The sequence below is a fragment of the Podarcis melisellensis genome (genome assembly GCF_964234715.1).
Source record: "Podarcis melisellensis genome assembly, chromosome: 3".
Lineage (NCBI taxonomy): Eukaryota > Metazoa > Chordata > Lepidosauria > Squamata > Lacertidae > Podarcis > Podarcis melisellensis.
The window spans coordinates 40,364,423-40,382,474 of NC_138530.1; the positions used below are offsets into that span (position 1 = coordinate 40,364,423).

The window sequence follows — 18,052 nt, forward strand, 5'->3', positions numbered from 1 at the left end:
AGAAGTAAGTAATAATGAATTTACTCTGAGGCATTACTTTACCTGGGAGTAAATCACATTGAGCACAAGTATATTTCTGGGAGTCATATATACTGTATGTAGGAAGCAGTGTAGGAATTTTTTATGTGTACTTACCAAAGTTCTGAGAGACAGGGGTTTAGATATTTTGTCTTAAATCCTAAATGTCTGAACAAACATTTAGTTTTATCCTATTTAGAAAGTAAAATAAAGCAGCCACGTCTAATTTACCCTGTTCAGTAAAATGCCCCTCAAATCTGGGCCTGTTTAATTCCATCAGTTTTGAACGTGAGTAAAGTGCTGCAGGATTGGCAAACACATTTTATGAAGGATAATAGCTAGAGACTAATTTAACTTCTCCAAATCTTCCATGCCCCATCCATAAAAATAAGTTTTTAATTTACTTTTAATTTTTATTTATTTATTTTTTACAAATGGGAGCCTATGGGTGGAATTTAACATTGCACTAAGGTTCCATCAATGCAAGTAGTTCTGCCTGGCAGACTGAACAATCTCCCTACCCTTCCGGTGTGTTTGTGCAGATCTTGCCCTCCAAAACTGACTTTCCAGCACAATCAGTATGTATAGCACAGCCCAAAACAGTGAGCAAAACTCTTGCATTAATGTAAGTAGCTCTGCTGCTGCCTAAAGCAGTGGTCCTCGTCCATATGGATCATTCCTGACAATAAGGCAACAACAGTTAACACAAAATTATGGGTGGCATTACTGGCACACTATGGCTGTAATCCTAAACACACTTAACAGTTATTTCTTTAGTAGGATATATAGCTTTCCACCCCTGCAATATACTTCCCAGAGTGGTTAACAAAGGGTGCTTCCAGATGGATGGTTAGGGTTCTTGTGCATGCAAGTTTCTTTCAGGAACCAAAGGATGCCATTGGCAACAAAATAAGAGCCTGCATTCTCACCCCATCCCATATAATCAGAAATGAATCTTTCTGTGGGAATCCAATAAGTGGATATATGAATACCAGAAACCTGTTTCATATCTTACTTGATACACTTCCAAATGCTAGAGCACATTCTTAAGCTCTATAATGCTTGTTTCACAGAGTTCCCAAAGAATACCAAAAGAAGAAAGGATGCACTCTTCTATAATTACATAAAGAGACAAGGAGCTACTTAATGGAATGGTTTCAGGCTGCTTTTCTCTCCCTACAGGACCTTGGGTGTTGCAATGTCATTTCCAAGTGATTTTTCCCCTGTGAAAGCACCCAGCTCAGCCAATATTGTGTAATTAATATTTTCATAAAATGGGACTGTTCCAAGTCAGAGGCTTAATTGGGTACATAGTGTACAAGTTCCTGTGATTCAGAATTGCTAGGTCCTCCAATATATCTTTATAGTGCAACTACTGGTTATGAAGAATCAAATCTGTCTCTTGAAAGGGGTTGTAACAAGACCGAGGCAGCCGACAAGAGTAAAGAATGGCCAAGAAAAAGCCGCGTTTTGTGGAAAATATAGACAATATTTTAGCTACAACTCAAACTAAGGAAAATGAGGAGCTGCTGCTTACATTCAGAGGAGTGCTGTATCCAAAACGCCTTTGTAGTCTTGAGACCTTTGAAGCAGTGGCAGCCATGGAAGCGAGAAAGGACGATAGGCTGATTGTTGCTTATCCAAAATGTGGTGAGTATCCAGCTTTTAATGGAATTAAGGAGGAATGGATTGGGTTACCAATTGCTATCTGATCACATACGATTCATATGTTTATTTCCCCCATGTAACCTGGATTTACAGTTTCCATGTTTTGTTGTGCTTTTCATAAACGGGGATTTTGAATGCAAAACCTGCAAACCTGAGCAGCTGACTCCACAATGAATAATAAGCTGTCGTGTGGAAGTGCCGTCAAATAAAGTTTGAACAAGGAAACCAGTGTTTATTTGATACCCAAAATGAACTGAAATGGGTCCCAGGTGAATACATTTTGGGGTGCCTGGATTCCCTCTTCCCTCAGTGGCTGAGCACCCCACAACAGCCATGAGCAGTGACTCAAGGCCCTCTTTTATGCGGAGAGGAGATGTGTGCCTCATAAGTCCTTGGTTACAACCCATCCTCCTGTTGGAAAAAACGCCTGCCCGGGAGGGTTGCCAGCTTCCCAGGCACACCGGGGCATTTTCTCCAGAGGCTAAAATCCATCTTCACTCCAGAGAGACCGGTGATAAGCGATCCCTCCCTTCTGAGAGGAACACACTAACGATCTTCTGGCAATCCATCACAGAAGAAAGATAACAGTCTGTAGTCTCACAGCTACTTTATTTGACTGTACAAAACATGGCTGCTCACCCAAGCAGTACAGCATAAGAGTCTGTGACTCAACACTGCTTCAGTCCAGAAGCGGAAGGCACTTTCAGTAACTCCACCCCGTTACACCGAGAACTGCCAGAGAACTGGTTGAGACTTCCTGTCTCATGCTCAAGTATATCAGACACATCACATGATGTAAAAAATTCAGCTGCCTCTTTGCAGCTGGTGGGAACTAAAATCCCAACACCTCCATGTGGCTCAGTGAGGCCTCTGAAATGGAAAGGATAGTGTCTTTCAAAGCCAGGCAGCATGTTACCAACAGCAGGTGGGGAGGAAGCTGTGGCAAGGCTGGGTTGGGCCAAGTGGGGAGGAAGTACCTTCTGTTGCAATTTGACAAACAAACCTTGCATGGTGTCTATGGCTTTGTTGTGACACTTGGTGTGGTCTTGTGACCCACCTGCGGGTCCCAACCCACTGGTTGAAAATCTGTGATTTAAGTTGACTGACATACATGAACATAACTTTGCATTTGGTTGTGTAACATACGCTCCAGCAAACCATATATGTCTTAATTGCTTTTATGTTGTAGGTACTAACTGGATGCTCAAAATAGTAAATGACATGATAGCTGCGATTCCAAGTTACAAGGACTTACCACCACTAGAAAACTGCCCAATACTTGAATTTGGACCGCCCACAAAACTTCAGGTTGGCATGATTTCCAAATTACTCTAGCAAATGATCAGTGCTTACATGTGCCACACAGAAGGCGGACACTTTACAGCTATTATATGTGATTGTGTAGCATATAAGAGATAGATTTAGATTTGTTGAACAATGAAGCCAATTTTCGATAAACACAGAAAATATACTTCATTTATATCAAATTTTAATATATCTCTTTTCATTAAAAATCTATTTACAAATGAAAGCATAATAGAATATGCATGTCATCCTATGTTCCTCAGAGGACATAACCATTTACTTGATGGAGGTGCTTCTCAAAAACAGTGAATTATCCCTAATATCTGTACTTTCTGCATTTCATTTCCCCCTTACAGCCACACCACTCAAGCCTGTATACTGTAAATATAATTGCAACTCAGGATAACAATGTATCTGAATCTCATGCTAAAATCTGTTAGTTTTTAAGGTGTCATAGGGAAGTTTTTTGGGGGGGACGCGGGTGGCGCTGTGGGTTAAACCACAGAGCCTAGGACTTGCCGATCAGAAGGTCGGCGGTTCGAATCCCCACGACGGGGTGAGCTCCTGTTGCTCAGTCCCTGCTCCTGCCAACCTAGCAGTTCGAAAGCACTTCAAAGTGCAAATAGATAAATAGGTACCGCTCTGACGGGAAGGTAAATGGCGTTTCCGTGCGCTGCTCTGGTTCGCCAGAAGCGGCTTAGTCATGCTGGCCACATGACTGGAGCTGTACGCCAGCTCCCTCAGCCAATAAAGCGAAATGAGCGCTGCAACCGCAGAGTCGGCCATGACTGGACCTAATGGTCAGGGGTCCCTTCACCTTTTTAGGAAGTTTTTAATGTTTGATGTTTTATTGTGTTTTTAATATTCTGTTGGGAGCCACCCAGTGTGGCTGGGGAAACCCAGCTAGATGGGCCGGGTATAAATAAATGATGGTGATGAGTCATCATTTTTGCTGTGAAAGGATAACCCGGATATTCCACTGGGAATCCTTGCTATTAATATTCCTGTGCTTCCATGATGGGGGGAGATGACTTTAATAAGTTTATGAGGTAAAATGGGGGTAGGAGTGAGTATTTAGAATAATAGATTTGTATAATTGTAGTAGTACTACTACTACTCCAAACCCATTGTTCACTTTGTTGTTTTCCATTTTAATCATGTAACTCAAAGTACTAATTTCCCCCCCAATTATATGAATCAATAAAAAGGAGGAAATAACAACTTCCCTAGATCCTGAAATGACAACAACAGATCAACATTCCTTTAATTTTCATTCCAGGAGCTGGAAAAGCAGCCTTCTCCACGTATTATTTCTACACATCTCCATTATGATAACATTCCCAAATCCTTTATTGAGAAAAAGGTGAAGGTAAGTGTCACGGCCACCCAGGACGGGTCCCAGCTCACAAGAGACCTCACTCCGTTGCAGTTTATTTACAGGAAAAGTTTATTGAAGATTTCTGCTTCTCGTACAGTTCAGCTTCGTGGCCGTACGTCTGTCACGTTAGACCGCTGAAGTCCCCTCTGACTCCTCCCCTCTTCCACACCAACTTAATAGCCTGGCTCTAGACCACCTCTTCCTCTCCTTTCTTTTCCGCAGGGTCTTCCTGCCCCCCTGGGTTCCCTCTCTCCGTGACTCGCCTGAGGCTGAATCCTCTGCCGCCTCTTCCCCCCTCCTTCTGGCTTTAGGGCCGGGCTCCTCCCCTGAGCTCTCTCCACTTCCGCGCGCCTCTACGTTTGAACTTGGCGCGCGTACGTTGCTGCTGACCTTTCTTTCGACCGCTACACCACCCCTTGTTCTGCTCTCCACCCTTTCCGGCTGAACACCTTGCTCCAACCCCCTTTCTCTGTTCTCTCCTAATCCTGCTCCCTCCGAGAGGCTGACGACTCCACCCCCTTTACTCCGTTCCGGCTGAGACGCCTCTTGCTGCGTCTGTCTTCCACTGGGCTCCTCTCCGCTTCTCCCTTCTCCTCCCTTTTGCTTGATTAAGGTAACCCCCTTTTGAGAATCCTCTGACTCGCTGCTCAGACTCGTGGATTCCCTCAGAATTCCGTCATCTTCTTCCTCATCCTTCTGCCCCTCCTCCCACTCGCTCTCCGTCTCCTCTGTCATCTCCTCCTCTCTCCCAGAAACCCTGACATCCATCCCCCCCTCGAAGCCCCCCCTTCCCCCCTCCCGCTCGCCGGGTGCAGGTTGAGGAAAACGTGGTTCTTCCGGGGTCGGTTCAGGATACAAGTTGTCCACTTCAACGTTCTCCTCTGTCATCTCCGTATATGTGTGTTCGAACTCGGGTTCCCCACCCACAGACCTCACAGTCTCTTCCTCCATCACTGCTTCTCCTGGCGCTGCCTGCCAAGGACCTACCATCCATCTCTGACTCCATGCCTCCCTTGGCTGATCCACCCACCAACAAGGGCCTGTCTCCTCCCCCCCCAGTCTCGGATCCCTGGTCGGGCTTGTTTTGGGCGTATGGCCCTCGGGTGAGGAGAAACCCTCGAACGTGCTGTCTGACAAAGTGGGCGTGAAAAGCCAATCATCAAAATACTCCTCGGGCATGGGCTTGTGCGGAAAAAGTGCATGGAACTCCTCCTTCAACAGGGGTTCGTCCAACGCGTAACCCGGCACCCAGCTATTGGCAGAGGCCGGAGTGCCTTCCCTGGCTAGAAAATATTCAACTCCCTCCTCCCCCCATCTCGAGTCCAGTATCTCTGTGACCTCGTTAAGAGGTTCTGGTCTTGGCGATTCCCCCCCCTCAGGCGCCCTCCCACGTGGCTCTGGGAGTGCTCCTGACTCTTGAAACCTGTGTGGGGTTTTGTAGGGAGTGAGCACCGACCTATGAAAGACCGGGTGCACCCTGGAACCCTCCGGAAGGGCTAGACGAAAAGCCACCGGATTGATCTTAGCCTCAACTTGATATGGCCCTAGCTGCCTGTGTCCTAACTTCTTCTTGGCCAATGACCTGGCCGGCATCGCGTGGGCTGCTAACCACACCCAGTCCCCAATCTGGATGTCCTCTCCCGCCCTCCTGTGCTTATCGGCCTGCACCTTATACGCCTGTTTTGCCAGCTCCAAATGTCTCCGCAGCTCCTCGTGCACCTCTTGCAACTCCGCTGCAAACTGGTCGGCATCTTGAGGCCCCCCCCCTCCTGGTGCCGCAAATCTCGGGAAGGTTCTGGGATGACGGCCATTGTTCGCGAAGAAAGGCGTCACCCCGGTGGATGCGTGTTTCGTGTTGTTGTAGGCGAATTCAGCCATCGGCAGATAGTCCACCCACGCCGCAGGTCGCTGGTTGGCGTAGCACCGCAGGTACTGCTGCATGATCGCGTTGACCCTCTCCGCTTGACCGTTGGTTTGTGGATGTCTCGCCGATGTCAGGTTGATTTTGACGTGCAAGATGCCCAGAAGCTTTCGCCAGAAAGTGGAAACAAACTGGCGCCCCCTGTCGGACAAGACGGACTGCGGAAGTCCATGCACTCTGAAGACGTGATCGATGAAGAGCTTTGCGGTCTGTTCTGCCGTCGCCACCTTGGCACAAGGGATGAAATGCGCCATCTTGGTGAACAAGTCCACCACCACTAACACCGCCGTCTTACCTCTGGAGCTGGGCAGGTCCGTAACAAAGTCCAACGCTACCCTCTCCCACGGTTGCTGCGGTGTCTCCAGCGGTTCTAGCAATCCCGCCTGCTTCTGGTGCACTGGTTTGGACCTCTGGCAGATATCACACCTGGCGACGTAGTCCGCCACCTCTCCTCTCATCTGGGGCCACCAAAAGTCTCTAGCCACCAACTCCATCGTCTTCTCTTTGCCGAAATGGCCTGCACTAGGGGCGTCATGCAATTGTTGCAGAACCTTGGCTCGAAGATCGTCGGTGGGCACGTAAAGGGCACCCTTACGAGTCAAAAGTCCATCTTGCAATTGGAACTCATCGTTGTCTCGCGACCCTCCGCGTAGCTCCTCCATCTTGGACTGTGCAAACTGATCCCTTTGCAACGCGCGTCGCACCGCGTCCAGGTCGACTGCGATGGTCGCGCACGTCCACGCCTGCGGTGCGAAAATGTGCTTTGCTGCGATTGGAGCTGCTTCCTCCAAGTATTGCGGCTTTCGGGACAGCGCGTCTGCAATAACATTGGAGTCTCCTGGGATGTATTCTATTTTGAAGTCGAAATCCGCAAAGAACTCCGCCCAGCGCATGTGTCGCTGGGTCTGTAACTTAGCCGTCCGCCAATACTCTAAGTTCTTGTGATCCGTGCGGACTTGCACCGTGTGCTTGGCTCCTATTAAGAAGTGTCGCCACGCTTTGAAAGCTGCATGAATGGCCAACAACTCCCTGTCCCATATGGTATAATTGCGCTCCGTCTTGCTGAGCTTCCGGGAGTAGAACGCACCCGGTCTCCAGTTGCCTTGTGAATCCTCTTGCAAAAGAACGGCCCCAACCGCTCTGTCTGACGCATCGGTCTCTACCCGCATGGGTCTGCCGGGATTCACGTGGAGCAGCTGCTCTTCGGAAGCGAAAAGACCTTTAAGCGTCCGGAAGGACCGCTCCGCTTGTTCGGTCCAGACGAACTTCTTCTTCTTGGAACTGAGGGTGTCAGTGATAGCCGCCGTCGCGTTCGCAAAACCTTTAATAAACTTGCGGTAAAAATTGGCAAAGCCGATGAACCTCTGGACCTCTTTCCGATTGCGAGGGCTTTTCCAGTCCAACAGCGCTTGAACCTTAGCCCTGTCCATGGCCAGTCCCTCGTCGGACAACTTGTAGCCAAGGAAATCAACCTCTCTGACATCAAACTGGCATTTTTCCAACTTGGCGTACAGCCTGTGGTCCTTCAGCCTCTGCAGGACCTCCCTCACGTCCTTATCGTGATCCTCCGGCGATTCCGAGAAAATCAGGATATCGTCGAGAAAGCAGACACACTTCTTGTAGAGGAGACCTGCTAGCACGTGGTGCATAAATGCTTGAAAAACGTGGCTGCCATTTTGGAGACCGAAAGGCATGACTCTGTATTCGTATGTGCCCAGAGGGGTGAACATGGCGGTCTTCCACTCATCTCCTTTCCGGATGCGGATGAGATTGTAAGCTCCACGTAGGTCCAGCTTGGTGAAAATCTTGCCCCTCCTGACGGTCGCTAAAAGGTCGTCAATCTTGGGCATGGGGAAAGCTTTGGGCTTAGTCAAGCTGTTTATGAACCTGTAATCCACTATAAGCCTTTTTTGGGGCGTGTTTTTCTTCTTCACAAAGAACACAGGGCTGCCACCCGCTGCTTTAGATTCCTGGATGAAACCTCGCTTGAGGTTATGGTCTATGAACTCCCGAAGCTCTTGCATCTCGTCTTCCGACATGGAGTACAGCTTGGCAGCAGGCAGTTGCGCCCCTGGCACTAAATCAATCGCGCAGTCGTAAGGTCTGTGAGGCGGCAACTTGTCAGCTTCCTTCTCACAGAAAACCTCCAAGAAGTCCTGGTACTTGTGAGGCACTGTTTGCACCATACCCAGATGCAACTGCTGCTCGGCTTCTCCTCCCTGATCGGCCTGAAAGCAATGCTGAGCACAATACGATGAACAAAAGGTGATCTGCCGCTGGTACCACGCAACCGCGGGACTGTGCCTCTCCAGCCAACTCATGCCTAACACGATGGGTGTGTCCGATAAGTGGGTGACATTGAAACTAATAAGTTCTCGATGGTTGCCAATCTGCATCATCATGGGAGGGGTTTGCTGCACCACTTGCCCCCCCAGCAACTTCCTGCCGTCTACCGTGACCACGTTTAGAGGCGTCGTTGCAGGCAGGAGCGCCATGTTGTGCTGCTTAACGAACTGCAGTCCCACGAAGTCGGCGTTGCTTCCCGAATCGATCGTTATTGGAACCTCGAGGAGTCTCCCATCAGGCAACTGGAGTGTTGCTGTGAGCAGAACTGCCGGTCTGGGAGGCAAAGGGTCCACGCTCTGCAGTGATGCTGGGGGCTTGTCTACAGATCCGCCTGGCTGAGCCCCAGTAGCTCTGCTTCCAGCCAGGCACTGTCGTTTCCCTGAAGCTGCTCCCCTGGTTGCACCTCTGCTGTTACAGTTGCCAGTGCTGCAGTGTGCTTCTGGAGCCTCTGGGGGCACTCTTTCGCCATATGGTGCGCACTGTCACAGATGTAACACTTCCTGGTTCCTCTAGGAGGCTTCGCTTTGGCTGCGCCAGGGACAGGGCTCTGGGATGGCTTCTGAGCCCTAGCACCACCAATCTCCATTGGCTCCTCGCTGTCCTTCCCCATTGGCGAGGGGTGCGCACGGCTGAAATCCCTGTGCACAAAAGGGAGAGTCCTTGCTTGCGCACGCGCTTGGGGCCCGTCCTCCTCGTGCCACGGACGTCCCTCATGTCGAATTCCAATAGCTAAAGCCCGTTGCACCACGTCTTCTAGGGTCTGGGGTCTGTCCCCCCTAGCGATCTCATCCTTGATGGGGGGGCTCAATCCCTCCCAAAAAAGATCTCTGACCGGCTTACTGTCCTTTGGCCAATCTAAGGCGGTGAGCAATGCAAAAAATTTAGAGTGGTATTGGCGCACAGTCGCTTTCCCCTGCCTCAGCCCGTGCATTTGACGGCGCGCAATGTCCACATCCACAGAGGATTGAAAACAAGAATCCATCGCTTTGATGAACGCAGTTGAATTGCGACGGGCCGGTCCATCTTCGCGCCACAGATTGCGTAGCCAAGCCCTGGCCTCCCCATGCAGGTGCGAAACAATGAACCCCACTTTCTCCTCCTCATCTTTAAAATCGTGACGGAGTAAATGCAGTGCATATACGACGTCCGCTCTGAAATTGGGATAGTCTTGCAAGTTGCCATTAAAATGCGGAACCAGGGCACCCCCCCTCCGTCCAAGCGCAATGCCCTCCGCTCTGGAACCTGGGGCCCCCGCCCTGTCCGCGTGTTCCCACCTTGCCTGCAAATCCTGGCACGTCTTCTCCAAGTCGTCATTCTTCTTCTGCGAAGCAATGACTGCCGATGTGAGAGCGGTAACCTGATCCCGCAGTGCAACCAGCTGCTCCTCAGCGCTCATGGCTGCTCCCGTTCGTGAGCTTCGCAAAAAAAAATTTTTTGCTTTCTGAGAGGGGACTTACTGTCACGGCCACCCAGGACGGGTCCCAGCTCACAAGAGACCTCACTCCGTTGCAGTTTATTTACAGGAAAAGTTTATTGAAGATTTCTGCTTCTCGTACAGTTCAGCTTCGTGGCCGTACGTCTGTCACGTTAGACCGCTGAAGTCCCCTCTGACTCCTCCCCTCTTCCACACCAACTTAATAGCCTGGCTCTAGACCACCTCTTCCTCTCCTTTCTTTTCCGCAGGGTCTTCCTGCCCCCCTGGGTTCCCTCTCTCCGTGACTCGCCTGAGGCTGAATCCTCTGCCGCCTCTTCCCCCCTCCTTCTGGCTTTAGGGCCGGGCTCCTCCCCTGAGCTCTCTCCACTTCCGCGCGCCTCTACGTTTGAACTTGGCGCGCGTACGTTGCTGCTGACCTTTCTTTCGACCGCTACACCACCCCTTGTTCTGCTCTCCACCCTTTCCGGCTGAACACCTTGCTCCAACCCCCTTTCTCTGTTCTCTCCTAATCCTGCTCCCTCCGAGAGGCTGACGACTCCACCCCCTTTACTCCGTTCCGGCTGAGACGCCTCTTGCTGCGTCTGTCTTCCACTGGGCTCCTCTCCGCTTCTCCCTTCTCCTCCCTTTTGCTTGATTAAGGTAACCCCCTTTTGAGAATCCTCTGACTCGCTGCTCAGACTCGTGGATTCCCTCAGAATTCCGTCATCTTCTTCCTCATCCTTCTGCCCCTCCTCCCACTCGCTCTCCGTCTCCTCTGTCATCTCCTCCTCTCTCCCAGAAACCCTGACAGTAAGTTACTAGGCTCCTATGAGATATTGATAAGTCTCCTAAAACCTGTGTGAGAGGCTCTGTCCCAGAGCCCAGCAAGAAAGACTGAGAGCATAACAGCTCTCTGCCTTGCATGGGGGCCAATGGCCTGCTTGATGCTCCAGCCCTGGAAGGTTTGGGGTGTTTACACAGGGGAGGTTCTGGGGTTGTTGTGGCTACACAAGATTTCAGCTTCACATGCAATTCTTGGAACCTAACCCCTGCTCAAGTTGATAGTCAACTGTAGTTCATATCACCGGATGACATAACTTGCTTTAAGCAACAAAATCTAATATCTCTTTCTTTCTTTTGAAACAGATGCTGGTTGTATTCCGAAATCCCAAAGATGCTGCTGTATCCTATTACCATTTTTACAACAAAAACCCTGTTCTTCCAGATGTCGGTTCTTGGGATTATTTTTTTCCAAAGTTCATGAGTGGCGAAGGTATATCATATTAGAAGTTCTCACTTTCTGTATTTCTGAAGCTTCCCACAAAATATTTGTGTACAATGTCTTTTCAGATGAAAGGGAAACGGGTTTCAAATGAGCAGGACTCTTGATTGCAGGAAAAAGCCCACAGTCGATGTTCCTTTTACTCAGACTTGCATCATCAGTTGATAATGAGATTGTGTGGTTGTTGTTGTTGTTTATCAGATTATATATTGCCCCTCATCACAAGGGTTTAGGGCGGTTCATATTATATCAAAAACTGGAATCTTACAGTGGCACAGAGGGCTATTGCCTACCACAAAGGAGGAACGCAATTAATTTGAAGGAGTTTTAGAGCTCAGACTGATTCCCCCCCCCATGTTTCTAATTTCAGATTAGTCAATGCTGAACATACTTATGCAGGATTTTCCCCATGACATCAGGACTTCTGCAGCAATCATGTCATTTGTTTTAAGAGCTTAACAAATGGCAAATTCTAAATAGTCACAACCACCTTTGTTTTGTGACCTGTCCATTTCAAGAGATGCACGCACATTGGTCTCAATAACTGGACAACTTAAAAATAATCAACAACCTCAGCAAGCAAAACTCTGGCTGCACTTGCCCTCTTCTGCATGTATAATATCCCTTTTCTTGAGACATTTTATACCAACCCTTTAGTATAATAGGTATAGATGACCCTCGTGTCCCTTTCCAATTCTACAATTGCATGGTTCAATCATAAGAATGAATAATGTTCAACAGTTTTAAAAAGCCTTGCAGACAGGCCACATATGGTAAAATACATTTCCCTTGTCCTTCTTTCTATTCCCTAGGTGGCCCAGGCACCTTCAGAAGTTCAGTAGCAGCATCTGTTTCATATGCAGATGGTTCCAGGTTTAACCCCCAGCACCTCCAGGTTCGCTTGTGGAAGAGCCTGTCCGAAACCCTGGCGATTCACAGCCCGTCATAAATGCCAAAGTGAATTTAGGCCTCCTTTCAATTTCTGATGATTTGTGTACAGATTTTACATGTCATGAAAATAGCTCCAGTGTCGGGTTAAAGTGAATGAATGAAGTGCTGTACCTTGGTTCTCGAACAGAATCTATTCCAGAAGTCCGTTCGACTTCTGAAAACATTCACAAACCAAAGAACGGCTTCCGATTGGCTGCAGGAGCTTCTTTCACTCAATCAGAAGCCGTGTTGGACGTTCGACTTACAAAAAATGTTTGTAAACCGGCACACTCGCTTCCCGGTTAGCGGCGTTCGGGAGTCAAAACGTTCGAGTCACAAGGCGTTCAAGAACCAAGGTACTACTGTATTTTGATGTCATCCCCCCCCTCCATGCTTTGAAATATGCTGTTTGCATTTTATTTCAGTTTGCTGGAAATCCTACTTTGACTATATCCTTGCTTGGGACAAACATGTGGGTGAAGAAAATGTCATGATCATCACATATGAAGAGCTGAAAGAAGTGAGCATTCTTAGAAACTGAGATAATGGTTTGACTTTTCTTCTGTTATGGCTACTATTAAGTATGAGTATTTTATTCTATATGTATATTTCTCTTTTGTTAGCAGGTTTGGATATTTAAATGTCTTAAAATATATATGTTTTAAAAAATATGGTTCTGCAGTTCATTAAATACTAAGCACACCACTAATCCTGTGTGATTAAGTTTTGTGGTGTAAACTCTTTCAAGTGTGCATATTCATAGGCTTGCACTTAATTAATTTGTGGTTTTTTATAGTTTATTTGGGACTTTGAATAACTAAGTGTATTTTCTAATTAAAAGGAATATGGCTGATTGAATATATGACACACTGGAAATGGAAAAGATTGGTATTTGGGGGGGGGAAAATGCTTTTCAAGAATCTAAGTTACAGAACCAAATCGAAAATTAAATGATAGTACCTTCGCTGTGACAATGTTTCTGTGTTTCCTTTCATGCTACACTTATTTTGCTAATATCAGATGCACCTCTTTAGGAAGCTATAGCACATACATTTATGAATATATTTATTTAGATGTTTAGCCTGCCCCATTATTGAGTCTTAGGGTGGATTCTAACTTAGAAATCTACCTTTGTACCAAATACATTTATGAAATCATAACTAACTTTACTATTTCTATAACTAACTTTACTATTTCTATGAAATCATAACTAACTTTACTATTTACTATTTATTTTCCAGAATCTTCACGAAGGAGTGAAGCGAATAGCTGAATTTTATGAGCTACCTCTGTCTGATGAAATGATTAAGTCTGTTGCAGAGAACTCTACCTTCCAAGCAATGAGCAGTAAATCTGAAGAAACACATGGTCGGTTTGCGCCTGTCCTTTTCAGGAAAGGTACTGCAGTACTGTATTGATTTTATGCCACTCATTTACACTGAATTCTCTTTCTTCCAGTAACACAAGCTCCCTCTAGGGGTGCCATTTATGGGGGGGGCGGGACAACTAAACATTATATTTTGTCAATACAGTGGTACCTCGGGTTACATATGCTTCAGGTTACATATGCTTCAGGTTACAGACTCCGCTAACCCATAAATATTACCTTGGGTTAATAACTTTGCTTCAGGATGAGAACAGAAATCATGTTCCGGTGGCGCAGCAGCAGCAGGAGGCCCCATTAGCTAAAGTGGTGCTTCAGGTTAAGAACTGTTTCAGGTTAAGAACAGACCTCCGGAACGAATTAAGTACTTAACCCGAGGTACCACTGTATCTTGAAAATAGTTTTGATTTCCCTCTTTCTCACTCCCATCTCACATATAGAATCAAAGTTCAAAAACATTGAGAACCCCTATAAAGCCTCTGTAAGACCATTCTGCTATAATTAGAACAAGGAAGTCTTCTGGTCCAGAAGAGTTTGCACATGTCATATTTTAAATAGGCCAAATTAGTCTGGAAAAGTAGAAGTTACTTGTGCTGTGACATCACAGTTTTCTGCATTCTATCCTATCAATAATAATAATAATAATAATAATAATAATAATAATACTTTATACCCTGCCCATCTGGCTGTTTTTCCCAGCCACTCTGGGCAGCTTCCCACAAAACACTAAAATACAATAACCTATTAAACATTAAAAGCTTCCAACTATGTAGAGTACGAGGCATAAAAACCATGAGTCCAGGGCAGCTCGTGTTTTATTATGTCAATAGTCAAACAAGACAACTAAAACTGTGAATAGTGGTCTAAGTGACCAGGGAGTTGGGGATCTTATTGAACTTGAAAGGTTCTAGGTAGACAAGCACAGGACTGCACAGTGGGATAGATGCAATTCAGTGGGGCTTATTTCCAAGTAGGTTGGGATAGAAATAATGCCTAAGTGTTATGACTGCAAACAGATTAGCCACAGTAGAGTTTGCACATGCCATGTTTTAAATAGGCCAAATCAGCTGTTTATAGCAAAGCAGCTTCTGCAAAAGTGGAAGTTACCTGTGCCATGACATCACAGTTTTCTGCATTGTCTCCTGCCAATGATTGCCAGTTATGTGGAATAAGAAGCATAAAAGCCATGAGCCGAGGGCAGCAAATAATGAAACAGTACAGTTAAGAAATAATTAAAAAAATCTGAAAACAGTTTTAAAAAAATCCTAAGCACAGTGGACTGCACTCCACGATCTGCATCCAGTTCAGGAATATTAGTGTGAAGTTTGCTAGTATTAAAAATGTTAGCACTTGGGTGAGGCTTGGAAATTACAATATTTGGGTCAAGGAACACAGAACAAAGCAGATCCAGGGATGGAACTGGAACCAGTGGCGTAGCATGGGGGGCCCATAGAGGCAGTTGCCCTGGGTGCAAAATTCTTTGGAGCCCAAAAGTTCCACTTTTCGCTCATCTGAGCTCTTGAAGCTGCTGAGCCGCAGCTGCACCTCAGAGAGAGAAGCCCCTCAGCATCCTTCTTCCCTGGTGTGCCCCCCCCCCCGCCATTCCCCTACAGCCACAGGAACCTGATTCTGCCTCAGAATTGAAGCTGTGTGGCTGCAGCAGCACCTGCATGGTGTTTAAGGAGGCATGGAAGGAATCCCCCTTTTAAAACTTCCTCTTCTCTTCTCGCACCCCTTGTAGAGGCAGGTCACCACTCAGCCCCAACACCTTTCCCTCCCCCACTCTCTGGCCATCCCTCTGCACCGCAGCTAAAAAAAGCCCCTCTGTGCTTTTGCCAGTGAAGCACCACAACTCCAGAACTTTGTGTGCCCCCTTAAGAGAGCCTAGTTCACTTAATAAACCCGCCCACATATTGAGGGATGTGTGGGGTATGCTGCTGCCTTGTCCCAGGTGCTAGCAATCCACACTACGCCATTGGTTGGAGCTCAGAACCAAATAGTTTTCAGAGAATCTAGAGGCTGGATAGCTTGCGGCAGCTCCAGGCAGGGAGATGGTTACAAAACTGTCCATTATCTAAGAGTAACAAAGTTAACCAAGGTGAGGAAACTGGTCTTTCCAACTTTCTTTGCCAGCAACTAACCTAAAGGAGAAATATTAAACTGCCAACACCCAATCTAATACACCCCTTAGCCTTTGCTTCTCTCAAAGATATTCCCCAAGGCAGCTGAGGTTTAGGATCAGAGTATTCCTTCTCCTAGATGGGCTTCCTTCCCATGTTGACAAACCCAATCAGCCTCTCACTTCCTTCTACAGCGCATGCAGAAACCGCCACCTTGACCATTGCATCTGCTTATATGCCCCTCAGTTGTTTCTGTCACTCGCTGTTGACATCTCCAGATAGCCCCAATGATGCATGTTAGTAATGTCTTTCCTTGGTTACACCCAAGCAAGTGTGACAGATGACAATACATTCACTTGTTTCAACATTCAGAAGCCATAAATCTGTTATTTAAATCTCTATACAAGGAAGGCATAAAGAGTGAGATTCATTTTTCATTGTTTCTTTATAGGTGCTGTGGGTGATTGGAAGACTTTGTTCACTGAAGCTCAGAGCCAGGAAATGGATGCAAAATTTGAAGAGTGCTTAGCAGGAACTAAACTGGGTGCAAAGCTAAAATATGACCAATATTGTAAATTTTAAAACCTTGGATTTGGAGGTTATTATCTGAAGCCTTTCGGTTAAGAATAAAATAATGTTTAAGTGCTAGATACATTTATGCACGGGGAAAAAATGTTCTCAGTCTTTTTTGCTTTCAGGTCATGTACTCAAATTATAACATACTAAATGGGAAGGACATGAAGATGTGCTATGAAATAATTTTGCGGCAGTGATCTCTTCTATTCTTTAATGACTATGTCCTATTTCATATCCTATTCTTCTCACTCCTATTGTGGAGCCAAAACCCACTGACCCATTTTGATGTACAATTCTGCTGAATTAGTTGAAACTGCTTTGGCCCTTTTCATATTTGCAGTGCTCACAGTCAGTGGCGGAGCTTCATGCTTTGGCACCGGGGGACGGAGAGCAGGCAGGGCGGGGCTGGCGAGCATCCTGGGGGCAGGGCACGCCGCCTGCAGGGCCTTGGTGCCCAGCGCAGGCTGGGCGATGGCACCCTGCTAGGATCGCGCTGCCAGGGGTGGTGCGCTCCCCCCGCTCTCTTCTTCTTCCGGCAGTGCTCACACTCACCTATTCAGTTGCTGCATTACCCAACTCCTTAAATGTTTACTTTTATAAACTCCTTCCTGTGTATATGGAGCCATAGGAAAGCTACATACATCTGTTGCATCCCCCATATGTTTGTTGTTGTTGTTTAGTCGTCTGGTTGTGTCCGACTCTTTGTGACCCCATGGCCAGGCACTCCTGTCTTCCACTGCCTCCTGCAGTTTGGTCAAACTCATGCTGGTAGCTTTGAGAACACTGTCCAACCTTCTCGTCCTCTGTCGTCCCCTTCTCCTTGTGCCCTCAATCTTTCCCAAAATCAGGGTCTTTTCCAGAGACTCGTCTCTTCTCATGAGGTGGCCAAGGTATTGGAGTCTCAGCTTCAGGATCTGTCCTTCCAGTGAGCACTCAGGGCTGATTTCCTTCAGAATTGATAGGTTTGATCTTCTTGCAGTCCATGGGACTCTCAAGAATCTCCTCCAGCAAAAGAATCAATTCTTCAGTGATCAGCCTTCTTTATGGTCCAGCTCTCACTTGTAGGGATGATTGCGGAGTGGGGTCTGGAGGGAGCACATTTCCCCACCCGCAGGCAGCCTCAGCCTGCCTGCACGTGTGACCTTGGGGTGCGGAGCACACACACCCCTCACAGACAAAGCCACGGCTGTCTGAACATCATTGCCTCTGTCTACCCTTTTGCGGTCTCAGTAGTCTGCGGTGCCCTGTCGGTAACCTTTTTCTCTGAGACCTTTTGTCTCATTCGTCATACACTGTGCAAGGGGGCAATGACATGGTGGAAACAGGTGCCAAAATAACTTCATGCCACCCCACGATCTTGGGACCGGAAGATGTGTAAAGGTGACAGCCCAAAATGTATCTGCCTGGTTTGCATATTTGTCTCAATAAAAGGAGGCTCCACAGGGCTAGCCAGCAGCTCGCTTTCAGCTCACCTGTGTGCAGCTCACCTGCATTATCAACTCCTGCCTCATGTCCATCACTTCATCTGGCACCCAGGTCCACGGGGCTGGTTTTACTCACTTCGCTCGGCAAGAAGAAGAAGTTTGGATTTGATATCCCGCCTTTCACTCCCCTTCAGGAGTCTCAAAGCGGCTAACATTCTCCTTTCCCTTCCTCCCCCACAACAAACACTCTGTGAGATGAGTGGGGCTGAGAGACTTCAGAGAAGTG

General features: G+C 47.3%; 1 protein-coding gene across 1 annotated transcript; it reads left to right on the forward strand.

Moving 5' to 3' along the window:
• Positions 1–1,381: 1,381 nt before the first annotated feature.
• On the forward strand, positions 1,382–16,461 carry LOC309366649 (sulfotransferase 6B1-like). Its single transcript, XM_081905387.1, has 7 exons — positions 1,382–1,668; positions 2,876–2,994; positions 4,271–4,360; positions 11,197–11,323; positions 12,688–12,782; positions 13,504–13,660; positions 16,218–16,461. Exons 1-7 carry the CDS (start codon positions 1,467–1,469, stop codon positions 16,346–16,348), a joined length of 921 nt encoding a protein of 306 aa, XP_081761513.1. The 5' UTR covers positions 1,382–1,466; the 3' UTR covers positions 16,349–16,461.
• The last annotated feature ends 1,591 nt before the right edge of the window (positions 16,462–18,052 follow it).

Bases quoted from the DNA above. Each gene is read 5' to 3' on its own strand.
- LOC309366649 (XM_081905387.1), top strand. From the start codon at position 1,467: ATGGCCAAGAAAAAGCCGCGTTTTGTGGAAAATATAGACAATATTTTA. The intron at 12,783-13,503 runs GTGAGCATTCTT...TTTATTTTCCAG, and splicing joins CATATGAAGAGCTGAAAGAA to AATCTTCACGAAGGAGTGAA. The intron at 13,661-16,217 runs GTACTGCAGTAC...GTTTCTTTATAG, and splicing joins GCCTGTCCTTTTCAGGAAAG to GTGCTGTGGGTGATTGGAAG.